The sequence below is a fragment of the Diuraphis noxia genome, unplaced genomic scaffold (assembly GCF_037042655.1).
Source record: "Diuraphis noxia isolate RWA-SAM2 unplaced genomic scaffold, SU_Dnox_SAM2 contig0004, whole genome shotgun sequence".
Classification (NCBI taxonomy): domain Eukaryota; kingdom Metazoa; phylum Arthropoda; class Insecta; order Hemiptera; family Aphididae; genus Diuraphis; species Diuraphis noxia.
The window spans coordinates 33,840,871-33,864,191 of NW_028301714.1; the positions used below are offsets into that span (position 1 = coordinate 33,840,871).

Below are 23,321 nucleotides of genomic sequence, written 5' to 3' on the forward strand. Positions count from 1 at the left end.
TGCCGTTGTCACACATATCAACATTCACTAAATAACTATTGCGCATGTCAACAAATACTGGTAAATGTCCGCATTGTGAGATATTTAAAATAATTGATAACATTCACCAAAATGATTAGCGAATGTCGACATACGCCAGTGACTGTCAATATTTACTGCCATGTGGTCATACACCTTAACACATTCATCTCATATATTTTTTTTTCATACTTTAAAAACTATTGATTGTGGGTGCCAATACCCTGTTTCTCATTTTTTCTTTAAAATCATTAAATTGTAGATGAATATTATTAATATTATCTAATTACATTTCCCACAGTAAATTATCCTTAGTAAATTGATTATCTGTAGTAGATTAAATTTTACTGCAGTTAATTTTTCAATAGTAAATCAAGGAACCACCGTCAATTTGCCATGGTAAATTTTCCATACTAAATATTCCATAGTACATTTTCCTCACTAAATTTTCGGCATTCCATTATCCATAGTAAATTGGATAACCGTAGTAAATTTCCGAAGTATATTGGATTACCGTAGTAAGTTTGCCATCCTTAATTGGATAACCGTAGTAAATTCACCATAATAAATTGGATTACCGTAGTAAATTTGAAGTAGGAAATTGGCCGCGGTAAATCAGAGAACGACCGCAAATTTTCCATAGTAAATTATCCATAGTAATTTTTTATATAGTAAATTATCCATGGTAAATTTACCGCGGTAAATCAGAGAACGGCCGTAAATTTTCCATAGTAAATTATCCGTAGTAATTTTTCTTATAGTAAATTATCCATAGTAAATTTACCGCGGTAAATCAGATTTACTGCGGTAAATCAGAGAACGACCTAAATTTTCCATAGTAAATTATCCATAGTAAATTTACTGCGGTAAATCAGAGAACGACCGTAAATTTTCCATAGTAAATTTTCCATAGTAAATTATCCGTAGTAAATTTTCATATAGTAAATTTTCCATATTAAATTTTCCATAGTAAATTAAATTTTTGTCATAACATTTTGCCATAGTAAATTGGATAACCGTAGTAAATTTGCCATAGTAAATTTGCCGCGGTAAAATCAGAGAACGACCGCAAATTTTCCATAGTAAATTTTCCATAGTGAATTATCCGTAGTAAATTATCCATAGTAATTTTTCATATAGTAAATTATCCATAGTAAATTTGCCGCGGTAAATCAGAGAACCGCCGTAAATTATCCGTAGTAAATTATCCATAGTAAATTTACCGCGGTAAATCAGATTTACTGCGGTAAATCAGAGAACGACCGTAAATTTTCCATAGTAAATTATCCATAGTAAATTTACTGCGGTAAATCAGAGAACGACCTAAATTTTCCATAGTAAATTTGCCGCGGTAAATCAGAGAACCGCCGTAAATTATCCGTAGTAAATTATCCATAGTAATTTTTCATATAGTAAATTATCCATAGTAAATTTACCGCGGTAAATCAGAGAACGACCGTAAATTTTTCATAGTAAATTTACTGCGGTAAATCAAAGAACGACCGTAAATTTTCCATAGTAAATTATCCGTAGTAAATTAAATTTTTGTCATAACATTTTTCCATAGTAAATTGGATAATCGTAGTAAATGTGCCATAGTAAATTGTATAACCGTACTAAATTCACCATAATAAATTGGATTACCATAGTAAATTTGATGTAGGAAATTGTCGCGGTAAATCGGAGATCGACCGTAAATTTTCCATAATAAATTTTCCATAGTAAATTATCCGTAGTAAATTAAATTTTTGGCATAACATTTGCCATAGTAAATTGGATAACCGTAGAAAATTTGCCGTAGAAATTTTGGATAACTCTAGGAAATTTTCCGAAGTAAACTATTTTCTAATTCAATTTTCTACGGATATTTAATTTACTACAGAAAATTTGATGCTGATATTTAATTTACCACATTTTCTTGCGGGTGCCAATACCCTGTTTTTATTTTTTATTTAAAATCATTAAATTTTTAGATGAATAACACTTGGTTATTTAAGTTTAAAATTGTGTACATAATTGCATAATGATCAACTTCAATTCAATTATTTATAAAAAAAAAATTGAAAGGGGGTATAGGTGCCCGTAGGCAAAAGTTTTTAAAGGAAGCAAAAAAAATTCAAAAAAAATTTTACGGAATGAATATCCACTGAATACTGCAGTATGTAATTTTAATGCAAATTAACAATAATAAAACATTTTTGATTGAATGATTGTTATGAGAAAACTTAGTTATTATTGACTAAAAATTGTGTACAAAATGTTCAACTCCAAATTAATCATTTAAAAAAAAAAATTAGAAAGAGGGTATTTTCGCCGGCAGGCAAAAGTATTTCAATTAGAGAAAAATAGATTTAAAAAAATTATACGCAATTAGTATACACTGAAGACTGCAGTGTGTAACCTCAAAATACTTAATATGAATAATTACTACATTATATAAAGAATAAAAAATGAGAAAGGATATTGGTGGCCGCAAGCAAAAGTCTTCACGATAGAATGTTCAGATATGCAGATTATTTAAAATTCACATGAATAATATAATAAATTAAAAATTGTGAACACGAAAATTATTTAATGTTTTATTGTGATGGGATGTCATTGACTGCAGTCAATTTTTAATTGTATATCGGATTCTATTGTATACATTCCTTTTAAAGAATATTATATAATATGATCAGATAAGTCATTATGTTTATGATTTATCATATTTAGGTGTAGGAAATATTGGTATAACACTAATATTGCTTAAAACCATTTTAAAAATTATAGTAATTTTAATTTTAATTCTCTATTTAAAAAAAACATAATTAATAATAATAATAAATTTAAAAAAATAAATTATATACATTTGCTCTGCAATTTTAAATATGTTCTTTCATTGTTGTGGTTACAATATCGAATACCTTGATAGTTAGTAGGAAAATATCATTGCAAAGGTTATTACCAGTGATGATATTCATCTATCATCACCTATGCTTCAACTTACCATAGTCTATAATAGGTACCTAACCTAACCTTCTGATGACTTATACTTAACCATCTGCTTGTCATGCGGGGAAGGCAGTGTCGTAGCCAGGGTTAGGATTCGGGGAGGGGAAAAGTGTATACAGTACTATACACTCAATATCCCTCCGGAAATGCTGACTACGTCACTGAGTTAAATATCTATCAATCCAAATTATCGTAGACATTTAAATAGTATATAAATATAGTATTAGTATATAATATATAAATAAATTTAACGCGTGACAAACCGATGGTTAATTTGGACTCTTTGAATAAAAATATCCTTAGGTAGTTCCCGATTTAAGGGTTTGCTCATCAAGTTGTTCTTTAGATTTTTGACCTCTTAAGAATATCCCTTAGTATTAACATATTACAGGACCTCTTGAAATATTTTTCCACCTATTAGATTTTTAGGAATTCGGTGCTACTGCCTCTTTGATAATATATTATGGATAGAGCCATGCTCATTTTTTTGTTGTATATATAATTTTTAACATATTAGATTTAAGCGATGAGTCTTACCGAGATCCGAGATGCGTTAATTATAATATGTAAAAGGAACTCATCTCTACATATAGACAAACCTATACTACACACTATCTAGTTCTAAACGAAAAAATGTGATCTTAACTCGGTAGTATGATTGGACGTAAATTGTAGAAGTAATAACTAATAAGTAGTAAAGATTTGTTGAAAGGATTTACGTATTTCTACCAAAACTGATGATCCTATTGATAAATGCTGAACATAAATGTTTTATCTTTTGCACATGTAAGAATAACTAATTATTTGGACAGGTGAGACGTTCTCATAAAAGCAATACAACTTTTATATATAAGTATATAAATGGGTTATTATCTATATTCTACCCCCTTCCCGCAATAAAATTATATTTGGTAATAATGTAATAATATCTGTATATTTTATGTGATAGATATAAAGCGTCCAGAAGTAAATTTAATCACCTCAAATTACATACTTATTGTTAATTATTATAATTGAAAAGCTGTACTATGAACTATAAAATCTTACATCTATCATAAACAATGTACAATTTATTGGAATCGTATTATTTTTTGTAGTATTACATAAAACACTTCTAAACATATAAATCGTCAACTATGGCCATATTACGTGTGTTTGTTAAGTATCACGTGAGTACGTGGGGCAAGGATTCGTCACTAAGAACCCAGGTGGTCGCACATCCGGGAGCTAGTGACGCCAGGCGATGCTTGACCACGGCAAACCACCGCGCCACACCAAGCCCCATAATACATTTTTTTGTACAGGCCAGAGGCATTTTTTTCGACGCATCAACTGCATAGCCTGGTTTTATCGTTTGATTTAAAACACGTGGAAATAGGCCGATAATTCGTCACTAAGAACCCAGGTGGTCGCCCATCCGGGAGCTAGCGACGCCGTGGTTGATGCGTTGACTTCAGAACATGTAAGTGACTTCGGCCAACCATCCGTACTACATTAGGCTCCAAATTTAATTTTTTAAATATATAGAAACCATAACATAATTTATTAAATGAGATAAATTTTATTTGTACGTCTATTTTCGATCGAGTTAATATGTAAATATAAGATAATAAGAAATGTTTTTTGTATATTTAGATAATAATTACAATATGTATGTCAATTAAAATATTGAATAGATAATAAATTCCTTCCAAAAACCTATATAATATATTTTTAAATTATCTAAAATCTTTAATTTAAAAAATCAATTAGATTAGTCAAAAAAGTAAAAGACTTAAACTAGCATAGTTTCTAATACTCGACAAAAAGTATATGTTTAAAAATGATGACGTCGGATCTTATTTCTTTCCAGTATTAGAGATTTGAACTAATTCTATGTAACCACTAATATAAGTTGCTTTTTAATTCGTAATCTAATTACTATAAATCTTAGCCACATTAAAATGTTGTTTTTCTTTTATTTACACAATTTAATTTTACGAATCTTTATGTTACATCATTGTATGCCTACTATTTGCCATGTTATCATTCATCCATGTTAAACAATGTGTTGACTTTAATTTATTAGTTTGAAATAGATTCTAATATTTCTCAATTCGTATTATACCTATATGTTAAATGTTGAATGAAAAAAAAGATATATAGTCCAAGATTCATTTTTCTAAGGATATAATATAACCACACTGAATGTGACTGATTTTTAATGCCTAATTATATATTTTTATTTTGATAAACAACTATATATATCTTTACGAATTACTAAAGCAAGAACTTTGTATGTATTTAGCATATTCTTTTCTATAAACTTTATTGTATTTAACATAGGTAAATATTTTCATTAATTAAGGTGTAATTATCTATTTATATAATGCAATATTAAATATGAATGAAAAATGACATTTATACTAGTTGTTCAATCGTTTTTTTTTATTTATTTATTGATAAGAACATAAAAAATGTAATCAAGTAATCTCTAGTGTAATAAAAGAATGTAACTTTTTAAAGGCAATATTCAACTGCATAATTCTGATGAGTTTTTAGTAAATAAGAGCCCTGACTCTACAGTTATTAGGTACTTATTTCTTTTACTTCCAATCATACCTACTTTTAAGTTTATTATTTCAATAAAAGTTCTAGTCCAGTCCCGAAAAATCAGCCTACCTAATATATTAACACACTGCTGTATTTGTATACTTTAAAAAGTATCTTTTACAAGAATATAATAATGTAAACAATCAACAATCGAGAACTTTTTCAATTTCATAACACTAAGTGGATGTCAGTACATTTATCATCTCTCTTTCTGGCCCATACACAACATACCAAATTTTACATTCACAACAATATAATCGTAATCTTTCTAAAATTAGAGAGAAATGCCTTTTATAATTTAAGGGTAAATTATAATCTAGAGCATTCCATTTATTTTATATTATTTCATAAGAATAAATTTATGAGTATAATGAGTTGCTCTAGATCATAATTTAGCATAGAGTTAAAAATGCACTGACATCCACTTGGACACCAACCTTCTCTTTTTATTCTATCCTATAAGTCCAAGGTTTTAAACCTACGACTATTCGTAGTTTAAGCCAAAGGGTTGATATACCTTTGCGTTTCAGGTCCTTTCCTACATATCGACATCGTTAACACAACTATCCTACCTAACTATTCCCCCTTCTCCCAAATAACCAAACCTTATTCCCCTCCTTCTACCATTACACTCAAAACCCCTTTCTCATATACTTCTCTCTCTCACCCTTTCCCACCCAACATCTCTCACCATAACCCTCTCCCACCTACTCACAAACCCTTTTTCTTACTCACTCACTACCTCTCCCTCTACTACTTTCTCTCTGTCAATCTCCCCCCTCTCACTACCTTTCCCGATCGCTCTTACGCACCCTCTCCCACCCCATTCACTATCACTATCTATACCTATCTTCTCCCCCTATCCTCTCTACCCCCTCTCTCACTCTCATACAGACTCAAGCTATCTCTCTCGCTCTCTCTCTCATTACTATACACTCTCTCACTCACAGCCTCTATAGCACCTACAGGTCATCCTGATAACTGGTGAAAATATTTAAATAAAATATCACTGAGGAAATTATTCAAAAAACATTTTAAAAATAATAAACCAACCTAACTTTTATCATGACTTTATTAGTAACCTGAATAGTGTTATACCAGTGGTTGAAAAATAATTAATTGAAAGATTGCGGGCAATGCATCCATCATGGGCAATTAACAATATTAAAAGAAAAAAATTATATAGTAGAAATCCACTGAAGACTGCATTCTATACTCTCAGATCCTTAAACCAAAAAAAAATATTCACTATAATTATTTTATTAATGAACGATTATAAGGTGGCGCTAGTTTATCAAAGTCGAAAAAAATGTACTAGTTTTAAATTAAGGAAAAAAAAGAAGTGAAGCACCGGAGCCCGCAGGCAAATTAATTTCAAGAAACAAAAAAAAAGAAAAATATAATTAGGTAGGAATACAGTAAAGTTTGCAGTCTGTAATCTCCAGATTTGTAAACCGAAATAAACTATTATTCTAAAATAATCAGTTATAAAAATAAACCTAACAAAAAATAGAAAATTACTTACATTATATCTGATTCAATATATCTGATAGGTACACGACTTAATCTTCGAAACATTGTGAACACATTTCATACAAGCTATACAGCTGAATATGATATTCAGTTGGCAAATTTTCTTTGACAAACACCATATCTGAAATTTTAATAAAATATTTAGCTAAAATAACCCGCTAAATGTTTATTTTTTATCTTGCCAATTTAGTTATTATGTGTTAATCGAATTCTAAACGTTCTTGTTTAGATCATATTTTTTGTTAAAAATAATAGTTTAATAAATAATTTTGAGGCTGTAACTTTACAGGAAAATATCACCAATCATTGTTTAACATAATTAGCAATACCAATAAATTTAAATTTAAAATCTAAACACTTAACACTAAACATTAAACTTGAATGATAATATCTTTAACGAAAAGTAACAGGACAAGATATCTTGCAATAATTAAAAACTCTTAAAGAATATACCGCTGCTGAATTTGATAAAATAACTGTTAAATTATTAAAAAATAATAACTAGTTCCATTTCTATATATATTCTAACTATAATCGAGATAATATCATAGAACTGATCATAGTTCCTGGTTTTTGAACAGGAAAAAAAGAGTTATAATAGATACCTATATTAGGTATGTCCTAAACAATTATAACTGATTGGCTGTTTAAAAATATGGACAATCTTCAATATAAGTACTAAGGTTACTAATTTAAATTATAAAATTAAAATATGATTAATGTAAATGTTTATTTATTTTCGCACCTAGTATTGTTAACTTTTGTCTTTATTTAAGTTTCATCTCGGATATTGTATAATTTATGTATCTTATTTTATATCCTATTTTTATTTTTCCACACTGAGTTTAATAAGTTTAATAATCCAATATGTTTTTATTTTATATACCTAATGTTAGATATGTATATAATGTTAATATTATGATTTTTAATTAAAATGTATCGTTATGTTAAACTCTACATCTTCAACACATGCATAATAGCTTATACAGGAGATAATTAAATAAATTCCATGTTTTATCTAATAATTATTATGTAATTTTGTAAAAAAATGTTTTCTTATGTGAATAAAGAAAAAGAAAAATGAAAAAATAAATAAAAATTAATATTAACTATTAAGTGTTGAGGGAAATTAGAGCTCCTGTATGTATGTTATACACTATTTATATAAATACAACTAAATATAAGAGTATTAAGTATATTTTTCATGCAAGCAGGATAGACAGTTAGTCACTCAGCAAATTTTTTTTTAGGTGTTCTAGGATTTATGTCACTACGATCGATCTAGACATAAGTTGAAGAATAAAGGATGTGTACAACTATAAAATGCCTAATAAACAATAAAATATACGTTTTTTGCATTGTATTAATAGTTTCCTATAACTTTTAACGTTGAATTTGGAAATAATTACCAACTATAAAATAAAATTGTAACTTATCAGTTATAAAATGCATTCTATATTAATTGAACTGAAATGTCTATTTTTAAAAACTATCTAGGTAATTAATTGTATTATTATATTATTATACTATATGCCTGGCAATGGCGTCCAGAAAAAAGGCGTCGTTTATTAAACAATAATTTTATTTGCAACGAATTGATGTAATTGAGTACCTATTGCTGTGAGATTTTATGAGTATTGAGTATTAAAAAAAGAGAAATAATTGATTGAAATAAGAAGAAATATACATATTTTTATAAAAATACAATGAAATTAGTGATTATTGGGAAAAAACAGTTTTAAGACCGGTCTAGAATAAGTTTATTAGGAATAAATAGTTATTTAATAATAATTATTACAGTTTAATGAGTTAACAATTTTTAGAAATATAAGAATTAGTTATATATTGTATCAAAATATCTATTTTTCTTTTGCTACTAAGCAGAGAAAAAGTAAATTTGTAAAATAATATGATAATAAAAGATATTGCATTATAATATTGTTGAGCTATCCTAATAGTTTAATACTATACTTGCAGCTCTTAAAAAAAAGAAGTAATATTTTGTGTGTGTGTCGTGTGTGTGCCGTTCTGAATAATTTTTTTTTAAATATTATATTAGTAAAAATTTTTATTAATTAACCAATGATAGAAAAATAATAAATAAGTATAGTCTCGTAATATAAAATAATATATAGTAGTAATAATAACGCGTGAGATTAGTGTGAGTGCAGTTTACAGTAAAAACAAGCCGTCTACATTACACGGGGAGCAGATTAACCGGACAATAAATATTAATTTTTACACTAAAAAGTAAAATATGTAAGCATCAAAAGAATAATTCATCAAACTTACACGTAAATCGATTATTCGGGTTAAATATAACTGAGGTACCTATATCTAAATTTCAGACGCCAAATATCCAAGAACTGTTTTTCTCCTTCATCTGTCTTATTCAGAGACGGATTGTCTTCATCTCACTTTTAACTGAACGTATCGAAGTATTTCATAAAAATAACTTGAGCAAAATGAAATATGAAAAAAAAAAAATAGTAATATAAAATTGTGAATTGTCTCCGGCAATTAATACCGAGTGATTGCGATTGACGTTTGCCACAGATGATAGATACTATTTAATATACCATCGATTATATATTATATTACGTCAACCAGATGAATCTAAATATATAGGTATATTAAAATACAACTTTTAAATCAAAGAGGTCTGTGTTTACGATTTATTCATTGCAATAATTAAATGTAATATAACAATAACCAAAATTTATAATTTTTGATTTAAATTATAAAAATATACCTATACAGTATTATTTTAATTTTTTTTCTACCTGATAATATTGATATATTAGAATCACATGCATATTATTACAAAACTTTTTTTATGAATTATTAAATATAAATATTAATTTAGATAAATGCGATTAAGGCTTTTCAAGTAGATCCTAGGTAGTGCCAATTACTGAGTTAACATAAATATAAAACATATGTTTGGTATAATATACAGGGTGATTCTTTTAAGTGGGTATACTAATTATCTCGAAAAGTATTTACTTTTTTCCAAATATATTTTTACATGGTTTCAAGTTGTTAAAAAACCAACGTTTTTATTAAAAAATTATATTTTTAAATATTTTTTATCCTTATCATTTTTTAAGTGTTTTACTTTTTTGAAAGACAACATAGAGTTTTAATTTCATATTCCAAAGCAGAATATTTTTCGAAGTATTTTGATTCATAAAAATCGGATTTAGAACTAGTAGTTTATGAGTTATATGTATTTAAAGTTTTGACAAGCATCATGTGGACAAACATTTTGCGGGGTAACCCCGTACCACTCCACTCTGCCAATCTAAACTTTAAATACTTATAACTCAAAAACTACTAGCCCTAAATTCGATTTTTATGAATCAAAATACTTAGAAAAATATTCTGCTTTGGAATATGAAATTAAAACTCTGTGTTGTCATTCAAAAAATTAAAAAACTTAAAAAAATGATAAAAATAAAAAATATTTAAAAATATAATTTTTTAATAAAAACGTTGGTTTTTTAACGACTTGAAATCATGTAAAAAAATATTTTGAAAAAAGTAAATACTTTTCGAGATAATTAGTGTACCCACTTAAAATAATCACTCTGTATATATATCAGTGAATAGATATACATCAATATAATAGGTAAGATATAATAATATAATAATACATCAAATCTACTGTATCGTCTATAAACTATAAAGGTAACTTATACTAGATGGTAAAATGCAAAGTCGAACATTTTCTTCTATTGCTGTGCACAAAATTAATAGTTAACATTAATTAATAATTTTAACATTGCCAATTAGGTACTGGTTCTTTGCTTTAATGTCTGAAAGTTTTAAATGTTTGGTATACGGTATACGATACTATCATTGTTTAATTGATTGTAGTTTATTGCACATCTTTGACGTTACTGACAGTTACTGTAGAGTGGTGTAAAGTTAAAATATTCATACAAAATATATATTTACATACATGGTACACTAGTGATTTTTAATTAAATGCGGTAAATACGCATGAATGGATAAAGATTGAAAACTATTTTAGTATCTAATGAGATTTTTATATGTTGAAAGTATTAAGTACGACTTTTATATACAAATTTATTTAGAGAATAATAATATATATATATTCTTGATACCTAAAGTAAATAACGGTCTTAAAAACCAAAATAGTTTAATCGGTGTTTATTTAAACCCAAACAGAAACTGGAAATAGTGTAAATCGTTATATATAAATGAAATTTAAACATGAAAATCGATATTTAAAAGTGATACAGAAACCAATAAATTCAAAAACCAGAAATTAAAATCAATATCGAAACTAAAATGTATCATTTCAGTTTCAAGCCCTTTTTTTTTTGATCAAATGTACCTATCTATCTTAAGTGCAAGAAAAAAAAGCGGATAAGTGGATGTCGCTCTGCTGTACATTAGGGGGTGGGTTGGACCTCTGACTAGGGTAGGTTAAATTTAAATGCAATGATAGGTATCATTGTATACGAAAAACGATTCTGAACGGAGGTGATTTATCAGTTTAGGATATATTATATTTAAATATTGTCATATATTCTATTTTGAAACAAATATTTTATTTTTCAATCAGGACGCATTTTCCATAAGGCATGATAAATTAGTTTTTCCAAAAACATTGCAGCATGCATGTAGTTATCATAATTCATAATACCTTATATTATCATAGATATATACTTAACTGGTTTGAAGATAAATCGTTATCGTTACGCGATTTTATACAAATTTAAAACTCAAACGCTCAAAATAATTTGCAAATATTCATAGTTTTGACAAATTTTTGTCAATATTTTAACTTCAAATGCTAATAAAAAATAATTGTGCCTATGTATTCTTATATGTTTTTAATCATTATAAGAATAACTTATGAGGAAAAATTTCAAGTATCTACGACTTATAATTTTTGAATAATAACAAATATTTAAAATCATTAGAGGATAAATCGTTATCGTTACGCTATTCCGTAAAAAATTTAAATTCAAACGCACTTAAAATTTTTCCTATAATGATGCTTCGAGTTTTCTCTCTAGCTACTTGAAGAAAAATTTATGGAAAACTTAGTGTTGTATTTTTAATCCTTAGTTATAAACACAAACAATTTTATGATTTTTCAACTTAAAATTACTTGCAAATTTTCGCGTTTTCGACAGATTTCGTAAAAATTTGAACTATAAACGCTTATCAAAAATAATTGTGACTTACGATTTTTAATTTTTTTTAGCTACAATAAGAACAACTCATTATATAATTATATTATTCTTGTATATCGGTAGATTTATCACACCTATTGATGCCGATATAATAAAGTAATACCTAACTAATCAATCATCTATGGCGATTGGTAATCGTTGTAGATGACAGGTGCAGCGTTAACAATCATAAAATTTTAGTAAGCAAAATGAAGATGATCAAAAAAATTAAATATTGTGATCCTTTAAATTTTATTTTTCAGATTGAGAGACAATTTTTACTTTTTTATAACTATATGCGTCTTATAAATACCTCATCATTCTATTACGATATTATTATTCTTAATAATAATTTTTATTTAATTATCTTTATAGTTAACATACTGCAGTCTTCAGTGTGTATTCCTGATAATTTTTTTCTACATTTTTTTTTTGCTTCTTGAAAAACATTTACCAGCGGCTGCCAACCTCCCCTTTTCATTTTAAGTCATACGAATAACCGTAGATATTTGAAATTATCATCGTTAAAATTTTCTGTATATGCTTTCAAAATATTTTGTGTATTTTTGAGAAATTATAGACATTTCACATTTACGAATTTTTGAATTTTTGAATTTTTTTTTGTCCATAAATTTTGATTAAAAAAATTCACTCTGTTAAAAAGTAGTTATTCAAGCTTTTTCTAATAGCATTTCAAGTTCAAATTTCGGCAAAATTCTCGAAGATTTGCAAATTATTTTGTAGTTAAATATTTATAAAATATTAAATTTGTATATCAAAGGGTTTAAAATATAGTAGCTAATAAAAATGTATTATTTTCGTAATAAAGTTACTAATTTGTATTTAATAATGTTTATAATAACAAGTAGAAATAATAAACCTCAAACATTTAAATAGATTATAATAAGGATAAGGAGTAAGGACTTAAGGACTATTATATGCTTCATGAAGTTCTAAAATAAAAATTAACGGTATCCTAATATTCTATAAATAATTTACACATTTTAAAATGTGAATAAGTTTGACTGTATCCACTATCGTCAAATAATGTACCTAGGTATATACTGATATTTATATATACAGTATTTAACTGTATAATAGCACAGACTGTGGTAATAGTACAATATTAAAATAATAATATAAATAGGTCCTCGGGCTCTCTGTGCAGAACTGCAGACTGCGATACTATGGGGGTTGGAAAACACTGAAAACAGGTTATGTGCTGGTTGCATACGGTTCGGTATCAGTATTTGTTAGGGGATGCAACTTAGCTGGTTTAATGTAGGGAAACTAAGGTAAATATGGTCGAAGTACGGAGGTAATGACTACAATGATATTATAATAATAGAAAAAGTACCGAAAAAAACGATGGAACGAGTCATCTTTTGGAATGGTTCATTTTGTGAACCTGGAACAAAAGCGACGATTCACTAAAAGGAACGATAAACGATAAATCCTATCACAACAGTAGTGATGAAACCATGAAAGTAATATTGTAACTAACGAACTCGCACCACTCGGACTCGGGGGATTGATAGCCAATAGGTGCCCAGGGGGGAGGGGGATCACGCTCTGCCGACAGCGCGCGCGCCACCGTTCGACTGTCCGAGTAGGTATTGATTTAAAATTAGCCCACCGAAGCAGTAGGTTATCTCGAAAGATGTACCGTCGCCGAACGGGATCGACATTCACATTCGGCAGTGGTCGTCCCGCGCGCGCGCTCTCGGAAGCCGGTGGTCGTCCCTCGCACGCGCGCGCACTCTCACTCTCGACGGTCGTTCGAGGTACGTCACCTCACCACCCCGCCAATCCCTTTGCCGCGGACTCGCGAGCCTGCTCCGGCGAAGCGAATAATATTATTGTGGTCGCAGCCGCCACTGCTCTCTGTCAGTCGTCACGGCCATTGTATAATATACACATTGCATTTACGACGGCCGTCGTGTTCCGCGTACACACTACGCAATTGCAATTTGCAACACGGAACCAGGAACGCTCTCTCCCTCTCGACCGCCCACCCGCCCAGGACCGACCGAACGACAGCCAGCCAGCCAGTCAGACACCCCGCCCGACGCGTTTGTCCGTCGTGTCCTTAATGAACGCAGTCACCACACACGGGCGTCATAGATGTTAATTGTCCTGTTAAAACCGATAGGGATACTATGTTCCTACATATTTAAAGCCATGGGACAAAGGTACGTACCTAAATACAAAATGCATAAATGTGACGCAACGTCTTATGATGCCTACTATAGTGTATTGACTGTAGTTGTGTCTAACCTGCCCATCAACACACTCCCCAATGTAATGGTGTTCATCCCCATTCCCCGTCACACTCTGACTATAGAATGTTATTATACCTACCTATATAAATACGCCTAATAGATTATGTAGACATGCCAATTGACAATCAATTTTATTATTGTTCTGATACATCCTCAGCTTGGTCATTGGTTCTGAGCGGTCTGCTAGACGGAAGAAACAAAAAGCTGATGGCAATCCACCCGTTGACACGCCGACTGTGTCACTCACAGCGGCTTCCATGACCGACCTAGACAACATTACTCAGCACCAGATAGTGTACAAAAAAGTATAGTTTCCATTTTCTATTTATCTTTCATTGGAGTCTTAAGCACTCATTCTTTATATTTTCAGATGGAACAACTGATGGACCGGATGCAGGATGAGAACACCGGCATTCCTGTGCGTACTGTCAACAAGTTCAGAGCTAAAGTGCCTTCAGTGTTCACTGGTTAATTTCTTACACATTCATATTATTTTACAATCCAGACAATAGTAATAATAAGGCATTGCTTTTTTTTTCAGGAACCGATCTAATATTGTGGATAATGAAGAATGTAGATGTTGATGATCAAGGTAAAGATTCAGTTGGTTGTATGATAAACAATTCAATAAAATATAACTAATATTAATATATCCATGAATTTTAGTTGAAGCATTATACTTTGCAAATCTACTGTCTTCTCATGGTTACTTGTTTCCAATTGATGACCATTTCCTGAATGTGAAGAATGATGGATCTTATTATCGTTTTCAAGTATGTAAATTATGATATTTAATTAGCTGAGCTTACTACTCTGAATGATAAATATATTGTTGTTTTGGCTTAGTACATTAATATTTAAAATATAAATGTTTATTATGATATATTATATTAATAGCAGTAATTTTGTTAATAGTGATTAAAAGGCTTATACATGTAGATTTTATTTTATGAATAATAAACAGGCTAATAAATTAAAATCATTATATTGGCATATCGCACAATATGGTACAATTGCGTGTACAATGTGGTATGATATCATTGTTCACAATAATAATCAAGCATTAGCCATACCACAGATCAATACCTATGTCAGTTATATTAGATTTACAATATAATTAAAGTTAACTTGACCTGTTATGGTTATACAGTATTGGAATTGTATTGTTCAGATAGATATAATATTATGTCTAACTAAATTTAAATATACAATAAATCTTATTAAAACGAGTTAAATATTAAATACTTGCAGGTTTTAAACTTTGAAAAATAAGTGTTTGAGTTATTTTTTTTTACAGCGCATCCAAATACTATAGCTTAGTTAAACATTTTGATAAAAGTTCAGATACATTAATTTTAAATTACATAAAACATATTATGATTAGCTAGTTAATATTAATATTTAATTAAGACACTTATTAGTTTATTACAATATAATGTATGACTTTTATTAATTTTAACTCTAATAGAAACATTTTCACTTGTTTATTACAGACTCCTTATTATTGGCCATCAAATATATTTGAACCTGAAAATACTGACTATGGTAAGAATCTAAAATAAAAATATGTTGTGTATTTTATAAGAAATAACTACTTTTGATTTTATTATTTCAGCTTCTGTTATTTTATTACTATTTTTTTTTTCATGATATAGCACACCATTTTTAATGTAGAATAATAAAGTACAAATTTAAGATAATAACTAATAAATAGGTACTTTAATTTTTTAGCTGTATACTTATGCAAAAGAACAATGCAAAATAAAACACGCTTAGAATTGGCTGATTATGAAGCTGAAAACTTAGCAAAACTCCAAAAAGTTTTATCTCGAAAATGGGAATTTGTATTCTTACAAGCAGAGGCTCAAAGTAAGGTGGACAAGAAACGAGACCGTATGGAAAGAAAAATATTAGATAGTCAAGAACGTGCATTTTGGGACGTACATAGACCAATGGTAATCACCAGTATTTCTTTAGTTTTAAGCAATTCAGCATAACATATGAATTTATTTACAGCCTGGTACTATAATAACAACAGAAATTGACTACAGGAAATTAAAGAGGTATAAAGAATCATCTACCCTAGCAAATGGAGACATTACCAACCTGCTACTGCCTATACAGCTCCCAGTAAAATCTAACATTGGTAAACCTACTATTGAATCTATAAAAAAAGATATAACTGCAATGCGGTTAAAGCTTGATCGTCGTAATATAAAACTATCAAAAATTGCAGACACGTTAGTATTGATTCAAATCATATAATAATTATTGTATTATACAAAATACTGAATTTCTAACATTTTTCCTTTAGATACATTACCTATTTTGAACAGTATGCAGAATATGATCCATTTTTTACACCTCCAGAATTCAGCAACCCTTGGTTATTAGATAATATTGAAGTATGGGATTGTGATAAACATTCGTGCGTAATTTTATTGATAATTAAGTTTATTAGAAACAATTAAAATTTTAAAAATAGTTCTATGTTTTCGTATAGGAAAGAAGTTACAGTGCGTCGAATAAAACGATGGGCATTTAGTTTAAAAGAGCTTCTAGCTGATCCTGCTGGAAAGGAACATTTTACAAAATTCCTGGAAAAAGAATTTAGTTGTGAAAATTTAAAGTAAGAATAAATGCCATGTTATAATATGTTAGCTAATGGTTAATGAGTGTAGAAGTCCTGATAAATATTATTTTTCTTCAAAGATTTTGGGAAGCAGTACAAAATCTTAAGAAATTACCACAACGTGAAGTGCCTAAAGCTGCTGAAGAAATATGGACAGAATATTTAAGTGGTGATTCATTAAACATTGATTCTCAGTCAAGAGAATTAAGCCGAAAGAACATGTCTGCTCCTGATAGATGGGCATTTGATATCGCTGCCGTATGTAATCGCACATTTTCATTATGTAAGATTAAGAATGGAGTTCAAGAAATGAAAAAAGAAAATTGACCCTTCAATAATTTAGTTAGAAACTAGTTAGAGTAGAACACATTAAAAGTTTATATTATAGTATAATATTATGTTAATTGTTATTAATCAGGTTCATGTTTACCATTTAATGAAGAGTGATAGCTACCAGAGGTATATAAGATCAGAAATGTATAAAGAATATTTAAATACTTCCAAGAAAAAGGTAACCGTTTTGAATTTATCTTTTTTCCCATTTTTTTTTATTTATATATTATTATCTTTTAAGAATTTAATTTAATTTTTAATTTTTTTCTAGACTTCCATGAAAGGCATTAGATCTATAGTATCATTTTCTGGAAAAAGAGATATTTGCCCATCGTGATGGTTTGCGTACTTACATTATTCAAAGTACCTTTTCAATACAGTTCAAATATTTTAAATATTATTTACTTTTTTTACATATAAATTATAAGCAATTCAATTTAATTTTTTTAACTTTAGGTGGTTAAATTATTATTTTTTATACGTGTAGTGGCATTTGCAATTTTTTGGTTCTATAATTACAAATTATTATAAACAATTATTGTTGTGAAATTGTTAACTATTAAGTCATTATTGTATGTTTGAGGCAATTTATGTTCCTATAAAATTGATGACATTTTTATACATATATTTTTGTTGTACAACTGTTGCAAAATTAAAAATTATTAAATATTTATTGTTTTTAATTGTATAAATTTTTTTTTATTATACAATTTGTGTAGGTACTTATGATATTGTTATTGTTTAGTCAAATTTAAATTATTATTAATGTGTTGAATTTTATAAATTTTAGATCTACTTATACCTCGGTAATTAAGCAGAAGTCCATTAAACGTTAAACATGTTATTAATATGCATTGTGCTTAATTTGTTGAACATAATATTTATGTTCAAATTATTCTTTTTTACTGTATTTAACAAGTGTTTATGATAACAAGCGACCAATAACACAAATTACACTAAATAATAATTCTAAATTCTAAAAATGATTTTAGTGTAATAAATTTTATTAAGATTAACACAATGAAATGGTCATCTATGTAGTTGTAATATAGTGAATAATTAACATTGCTGGATAAGGTACCAATGTAACTGGGGCCCTCGAAATTATAAATATTATAGAAATCAATAAATCATAATATTCATAAATAGATTAACATAATAGCATAGTACGTTGTTCATATGATTAAATACTGTATTATAATTATAATAACATAATGAATTGTATACATTGTAATTAATAATTAATTTGTTTTTTAATTAAGAGCCTACAAAATAATTTTTGCACTTGGATCAAGTCCAAGATCCAGCACTGATCATAAATAAGGGGAAAAAACCTGAATTTTAAGAAATACTTTTTTATCGGTTTAACTGGATATGTATACAGTAAACAAAAATAACAACTTTTAAAATTGTTTCTTGAACAATAGTATAAATGTATAATAAACCTATATAAGCCACATATATATCACATTTATAGTTCATAAAGGAAATAAAAAAAAACTGATGACTAGACAGTGATAACTGTTATAATTATAAAAAAAATTAAAACACATCAGTTTTAACAATTTTACAGTGGAAATTGAGGAAACCAGTAACTACTTGCTGTTACTAATCAAGTTCAGATGAGAAATTTGTAAAACAAGCAAATTGATTAGCAAGATTATTATTATGCTTTGGTTCAAATGAACATTTATGAACATTTAATAACTTTGTTGCTAATTCTTCCATGATTTCCCCTGAAAAATTAACAGGAAATAATTTAATTAATTGCAATTTGTAGTTGAAGACATATGAAATCACGAAAATATAATTTCTGTGATGCTAACCTGTACACAATATAACATGTTGTTTTGTTAGAGATTTTGTAGTTTGCAATGATTTTGTTAAACATTCTTCCGAAAGAAATGGTGGATCAACAACAACTAAATCAAAACTGTTCAATAGTTCTTCATCAAATTTCATTGGTTCATTATAATCATAGAAAACATAATCTGAACCATAAACACTAAACCTTTTGTCAAACTCAAATAGTTTTACTAAAAATTGGAAAAAAATTAAATACACCTAAATACATTATATATTAATACTTTAGCATACTTAACATTGTGGGTGACTTTTTTTTTAAAGTTTTATATAACGTAGGGCATGATATCAAAGCTATACTACCGTTTGATCCAACCTTTTTAAAAGCACATTCAACAATTCGTTCACATGTTTTTTCATCATACCAAAATTGGCTTAATTGCTGCAACAAACCATTAAATTTAAGTTACAAACAATAAATTAAATTAACTCAATTCAAGATTGCAATCTCACCCAATCTTCATCAAATTTTACATCAGTTGCATCTTTATCATCACATTGAGATAACAATTTTTCGTTTTGTTCTTCGTAAAATTCTTTTAAAGCTCTCTGTGCTTCGGCTGAGAGTTGTAATACATCCGAGTCATCATCAGAGGTTGACATTTTTAAAAGAAAAAATTTAAGAACTTGATACTAAGAAATATACAATTTTCGAAAATTCAAAATTTTTAAAACAAGAACGGCTTAAAATCAGATGAGTGTGCAGTTAGGAATTACTGAACCCATATAATTGTCAAGAAAAAAAACCGCTAAAATAGTAGAATGTAAAATGAATAATGATTGAATGTTTAATTAGAGCAATACAGAATTTAAAACTGCCTACAGGCTACAAGTTACAACTACAGAATGATCGAATAATACAGAATGTAAACATTGTAAACTGATATCAGAATATTGCTCTGTGATATCAGTGGAACCAATAGGCCCGTAGCCCGGCGTGCTTCATCTTAGGACCTTGACGTCGTGCCTCGTAATCTTTGCCGGTTGAAGCTCAAAATCTTGGTACGTCAAAACTAATATCAATTGCTCGGCTTGCTCAAAACAGTCAAAACCTTAAGGTCGAATCACAGAAAAGATAGATGGTCGAATTCTTATATTATTTAAAATCGCCAATTTGAATGTTGTATTATTTTATGTTCATGTTTCTAATGAGTTGATTTTCTTTAAAACAATAAACTCGTATGTCAAATTGATTAGGTTATAAAAATAATAATGATTGAGCCAGAATTGTTTAATTTCAAACCGCCTTTAAATAAACATAAGTATGTACAAAAGCATTGGGATAAATTATTAGCAAATATAGACGAGTGCGGACTTACACATTCTGTAAGTATTTTAATCATTGCTTAGTTAGTTTGTCTGATGTTTAAAAAAATAAAATATAGTGATTATTGATTAATTTTTATATTTTTTAGATTTCGATTGTTTTACCAGACACAATTTTCATTCCAAATTATATTGAAAACATATTTACTGAAAATGGTCAATACTACCTAATAAAAAATGTTGCCTTATCCTCATTAATAGATCCTGGATTTATCACGTCTTTCGTGAAAAATGGTATTAATATTTATTATATATTATTCGCTTAAATTTTCTGTATAGTCAGGGTTGGGCAAGACACTCAAAAAAGAGTATCGAGATACTAGATACAAGATACTAGATACTTGGATTTGGAGTATCGCGATACTAGATACTCGATACATTAAAATTAGTCACTGGATTTTTAAAAACTATGGGGATGGGCACTTCATTAGGTAATTAGAATGACAAATAAAATAATAAAAATTGACACTTATTCACTAATAATAATACATTAGTAATAAAACAAAATAAAACACCTACTTTATCGCGAAAGGTACACTATAACATTGTAACTATTAGGTACACTATTATACAAAATTACAGATATCTAATAAGGTACGGATGTGAAGTTCAATTCAATGTGCGTGTGTCACAGATATATATATATATACAATAAACATCACATATATAACTATATTTTATGATTTACCGGTACTGGGTTGAAAAATTATTTCCAACAATCTACGATATTAAATAAAAATATTAATTTCTAGATTATTAATTATTATTATTATTGTAATTATTTATTATTTATTATTAATTATTATTTTGATAATAAAATCAGAATTGTATCTTGTATCGCATCATAAATTATTTTATGAAATACTAGATACATTGGCTAAAAATGTATCGCGATACAAGATACTCGATACTTCATATAATTGTATTGAGATACAAGGTAAAAGATACTGCCCAACCTTGTGTATTATGTATTAGTTATTATAAACCTACCATCTTAAAGTTTCGAATTATGTCACTGTATAACTATTAGTATTTTCATGTATTGTGGATACATTCTTAATCTTTCATTTTTTGCAAGATAATCATAATATTAATTATATTGTATTTTAATTGTTAAGGCAATGTTTATGCTATATCCCTGAATACACACATTGGTTCTGAAGACTGTATTTCAATAACAAACAATAATCTATTACAAATGTCTTTAATTCAATCATCCTATCAGAATATGTGTCTACCGGCAAAAGACTCAAGTAATTTTATTATTTCAATTGTATTTTTCTATTTATATTAAATTTGAGTTAAATTAAGTTTAATTTGAAATTTCTAAAATTTTAATATTTTTGTTGTTTAAAGAAATTACATTGGATTTGAAAGAATTAAAATTCAGTAGTAAATCTTATCAACGTATCAAGGAAAGTTTTGAACGTTATCAAACCAAGTTTGACATCCTTATTTGCTGGGAATCCAACAGTAAGCAATCGTTGAAAATAATAAATATATTAAATAGGTAGGTATAATTTATCAAAACATATTTTAGATGATGGTGTCTGTCCTTCATCGATAGCTTCATACTTTCACAAAAATGGATTTTGCTGTCAAGGATGTATTCCCCGATCAACTACAAAAAGAAAATATAATATGACCATCCCAACTGGGGCTGATGATTTTGGACTTTTGGATACTTGGCTATCATATTTTTCCTTAGACATAAATATGTGAGAATGTGTTATAATTACAGTCATATAAATATAACAAATGTCTTATATAAACTAGTGTCACATTTAATGATAATTTAAAGTTACCAATACCATATTCTGAATATTAATATAAATAACCCTTTTTAGTCTTTGAAATAATCAAAGAAATAACAATTAAAATTATTTTATTGTTTAAGTGGAAACATTTTTATACAAAAAAATTGTTCATATTTATTTTTAGTTTGAATTTATATAATATTAAAATAATTGAAAATAACACATTTATAACATTTTAGTGATGATAGAATTCCAAGTATTTTACCTGATGGAAAGTTAACAAAATCAAATTCTCGCAATGTTGGTCAAGTAACTCAAATAGTGTGGACAGGGTTTTTTGATACTCAAAAAGTAAAGCTCTTGTTAGAAAAATTTAGGTAAATATTAACTAACCCTGTTTGAAACTTGTATTAATGTTTAGTTATTGATTATTGATATGATATATTTGCAGGGAATTTGAAGAAAAGGAAGGCAAAATATATTGGATGGCCATTCATTTGGAACCATTTACGAATTCTCCATATCCTTGCACTCATCGTACAATTGTATTAAACCCCGATAAAAAATATTACGTTTCTTACTGCACAAAATGCAAAAAATATTAAAAATTTATTTTAAACATCAAATTATTTTTATTGTTCCATACACCATCATGGGGAAATAAGTGTTGAGATATTTTCGGTGGTTGATAACGTTATTTACTATCTGTTATCATATGTATTTTGTATTCAAATTTCAATATAAATATAACCACGATTGTGTTCAGTTTATAATATATTTATTG

The 23,321-nt window shown here is 28.0% G+C and overlaps 3 protein-coding genes and 1 long non-coding RNA gene across 8 annotated transcripts in view; 3 read left to right on the forward strand and 1 right to left on the reverse strand.

The window, feature by feature from the left end:
• The window catches only part of LOC149055984 (uncharacterized), a 70,697-nt gene extending 66,042 nt beyond the window's left edge, over positions 1-4,655 (forward strand). Inside the window, exon 6 of the long non-coding RNA XR_016191403.1 lies at positions 4,314-4,655. This is a non-coding gene — a long non-coding RNA (uncharacterized LOC149055984). The remainder of the gene's footprint in view (positions 1-4,313) is intronic.
• A 9,438-nt stretch (positions 4,656-14,093) lies between these two features.
• On the forward strand, positions 14,094-18,832 carry RSG7 (Regulator of G-protein signaling 7). 5 transcript variants are annotated; one of them, XR_001506314.2, is made up of 13 exons: positions 14,095-14,536; positions 14,784-14,931; positions 14,997-15,093; positions 15,168-15,218; positions 15,293-15,399; positions 16,120-16,171; positions 16,358-16,581; positions 16,643-16,866; positions 16,941-17,054; positions 17,112-17,255; positions 17,339-17,541; positions 17,677-17,769; positions 17,863-18,832. XR_001506314.2 is itself a non-coding variant. In XM_015521419.2 (13 exons), the coding sequence occupies exons 1-13, from the start codon at positions 14,469-14,471 to the stop codon at positions 17,926-17,928; spliced, it is 1,566 nt and encodes a 521-aa protein (XP_015376905.1). In that variant the 5' UTR covers positions 14,097-14,468; the 3' UTR covers positions 17,929-18,832. The 5 variants fall into 5 exon arrangements, 4 of the variants coding, with proteins under 4 accessions (XP_089081833.1, XP_015376907.1, XP_015376905.1 ...); XM_015521419.2 differs by having other exon boundaries at positions 14,097-14,536; positions 17,339-17,516; XM_015521420.2 differs by having other exon boundaries at positions 14,098-14,536; positions 17,130-17,255; positions 17,339-17,516.
• Positions 18,833-19,099: 267 nt separating this feature from the next.
• Positions 19,100-20,316, reverse strand: LOC107171191 (EEF1A lysine methyltransferase 1). The gene is made up of 4 exons (XM_015521425.2): positions 19,908-20,316; positions 19,689-19,836; positions 19,418-19,627; positions 19,100-19,327 (listed from the first exon to the last, which is right to left on the reverse strand). The coding sequence occupies exons 1-4, from the start codon at positions 20,055-20,057 to the stop codon at positions 19,200-19,202; spliced, it is 636 nt and encodes a 211-aa protein (XP_015376911.1). The 5' UTR covers positions 20,058-20,316; the 3' UTR covers positions 19,100-19,199.
• Positions 20,317-20,367: 51 nt separating this feature from the next.
• On the forward strand, positions 20,368-23,310 carry LOC107171189 (ribonuclease P protein subunit p40-like). Its single transcript, XM_015521422.2, has 7 exons — positions 20,368-20,780; positions 20,870-21,014; positions 21,899-22,033; positions 22,137-22,253; positions 22,321-22,498; positions 22,777-22,914; positions 22,989-23,310. The coding sequence occupies exons 1-7, from the start codon at positions 20,667-20,669 to the stop codon at positions 23,140-23,142; spliced, it is 981 nt and encodes a 326-aa protein (XP_015376908.1). The 5' UTR covers positions 20,368-20,666; the 3' UTR covers positions 23,143-23,310.
• The last annotated feature ends 11 nt before the right edge of the window (positions 23,311-23,321 follow it).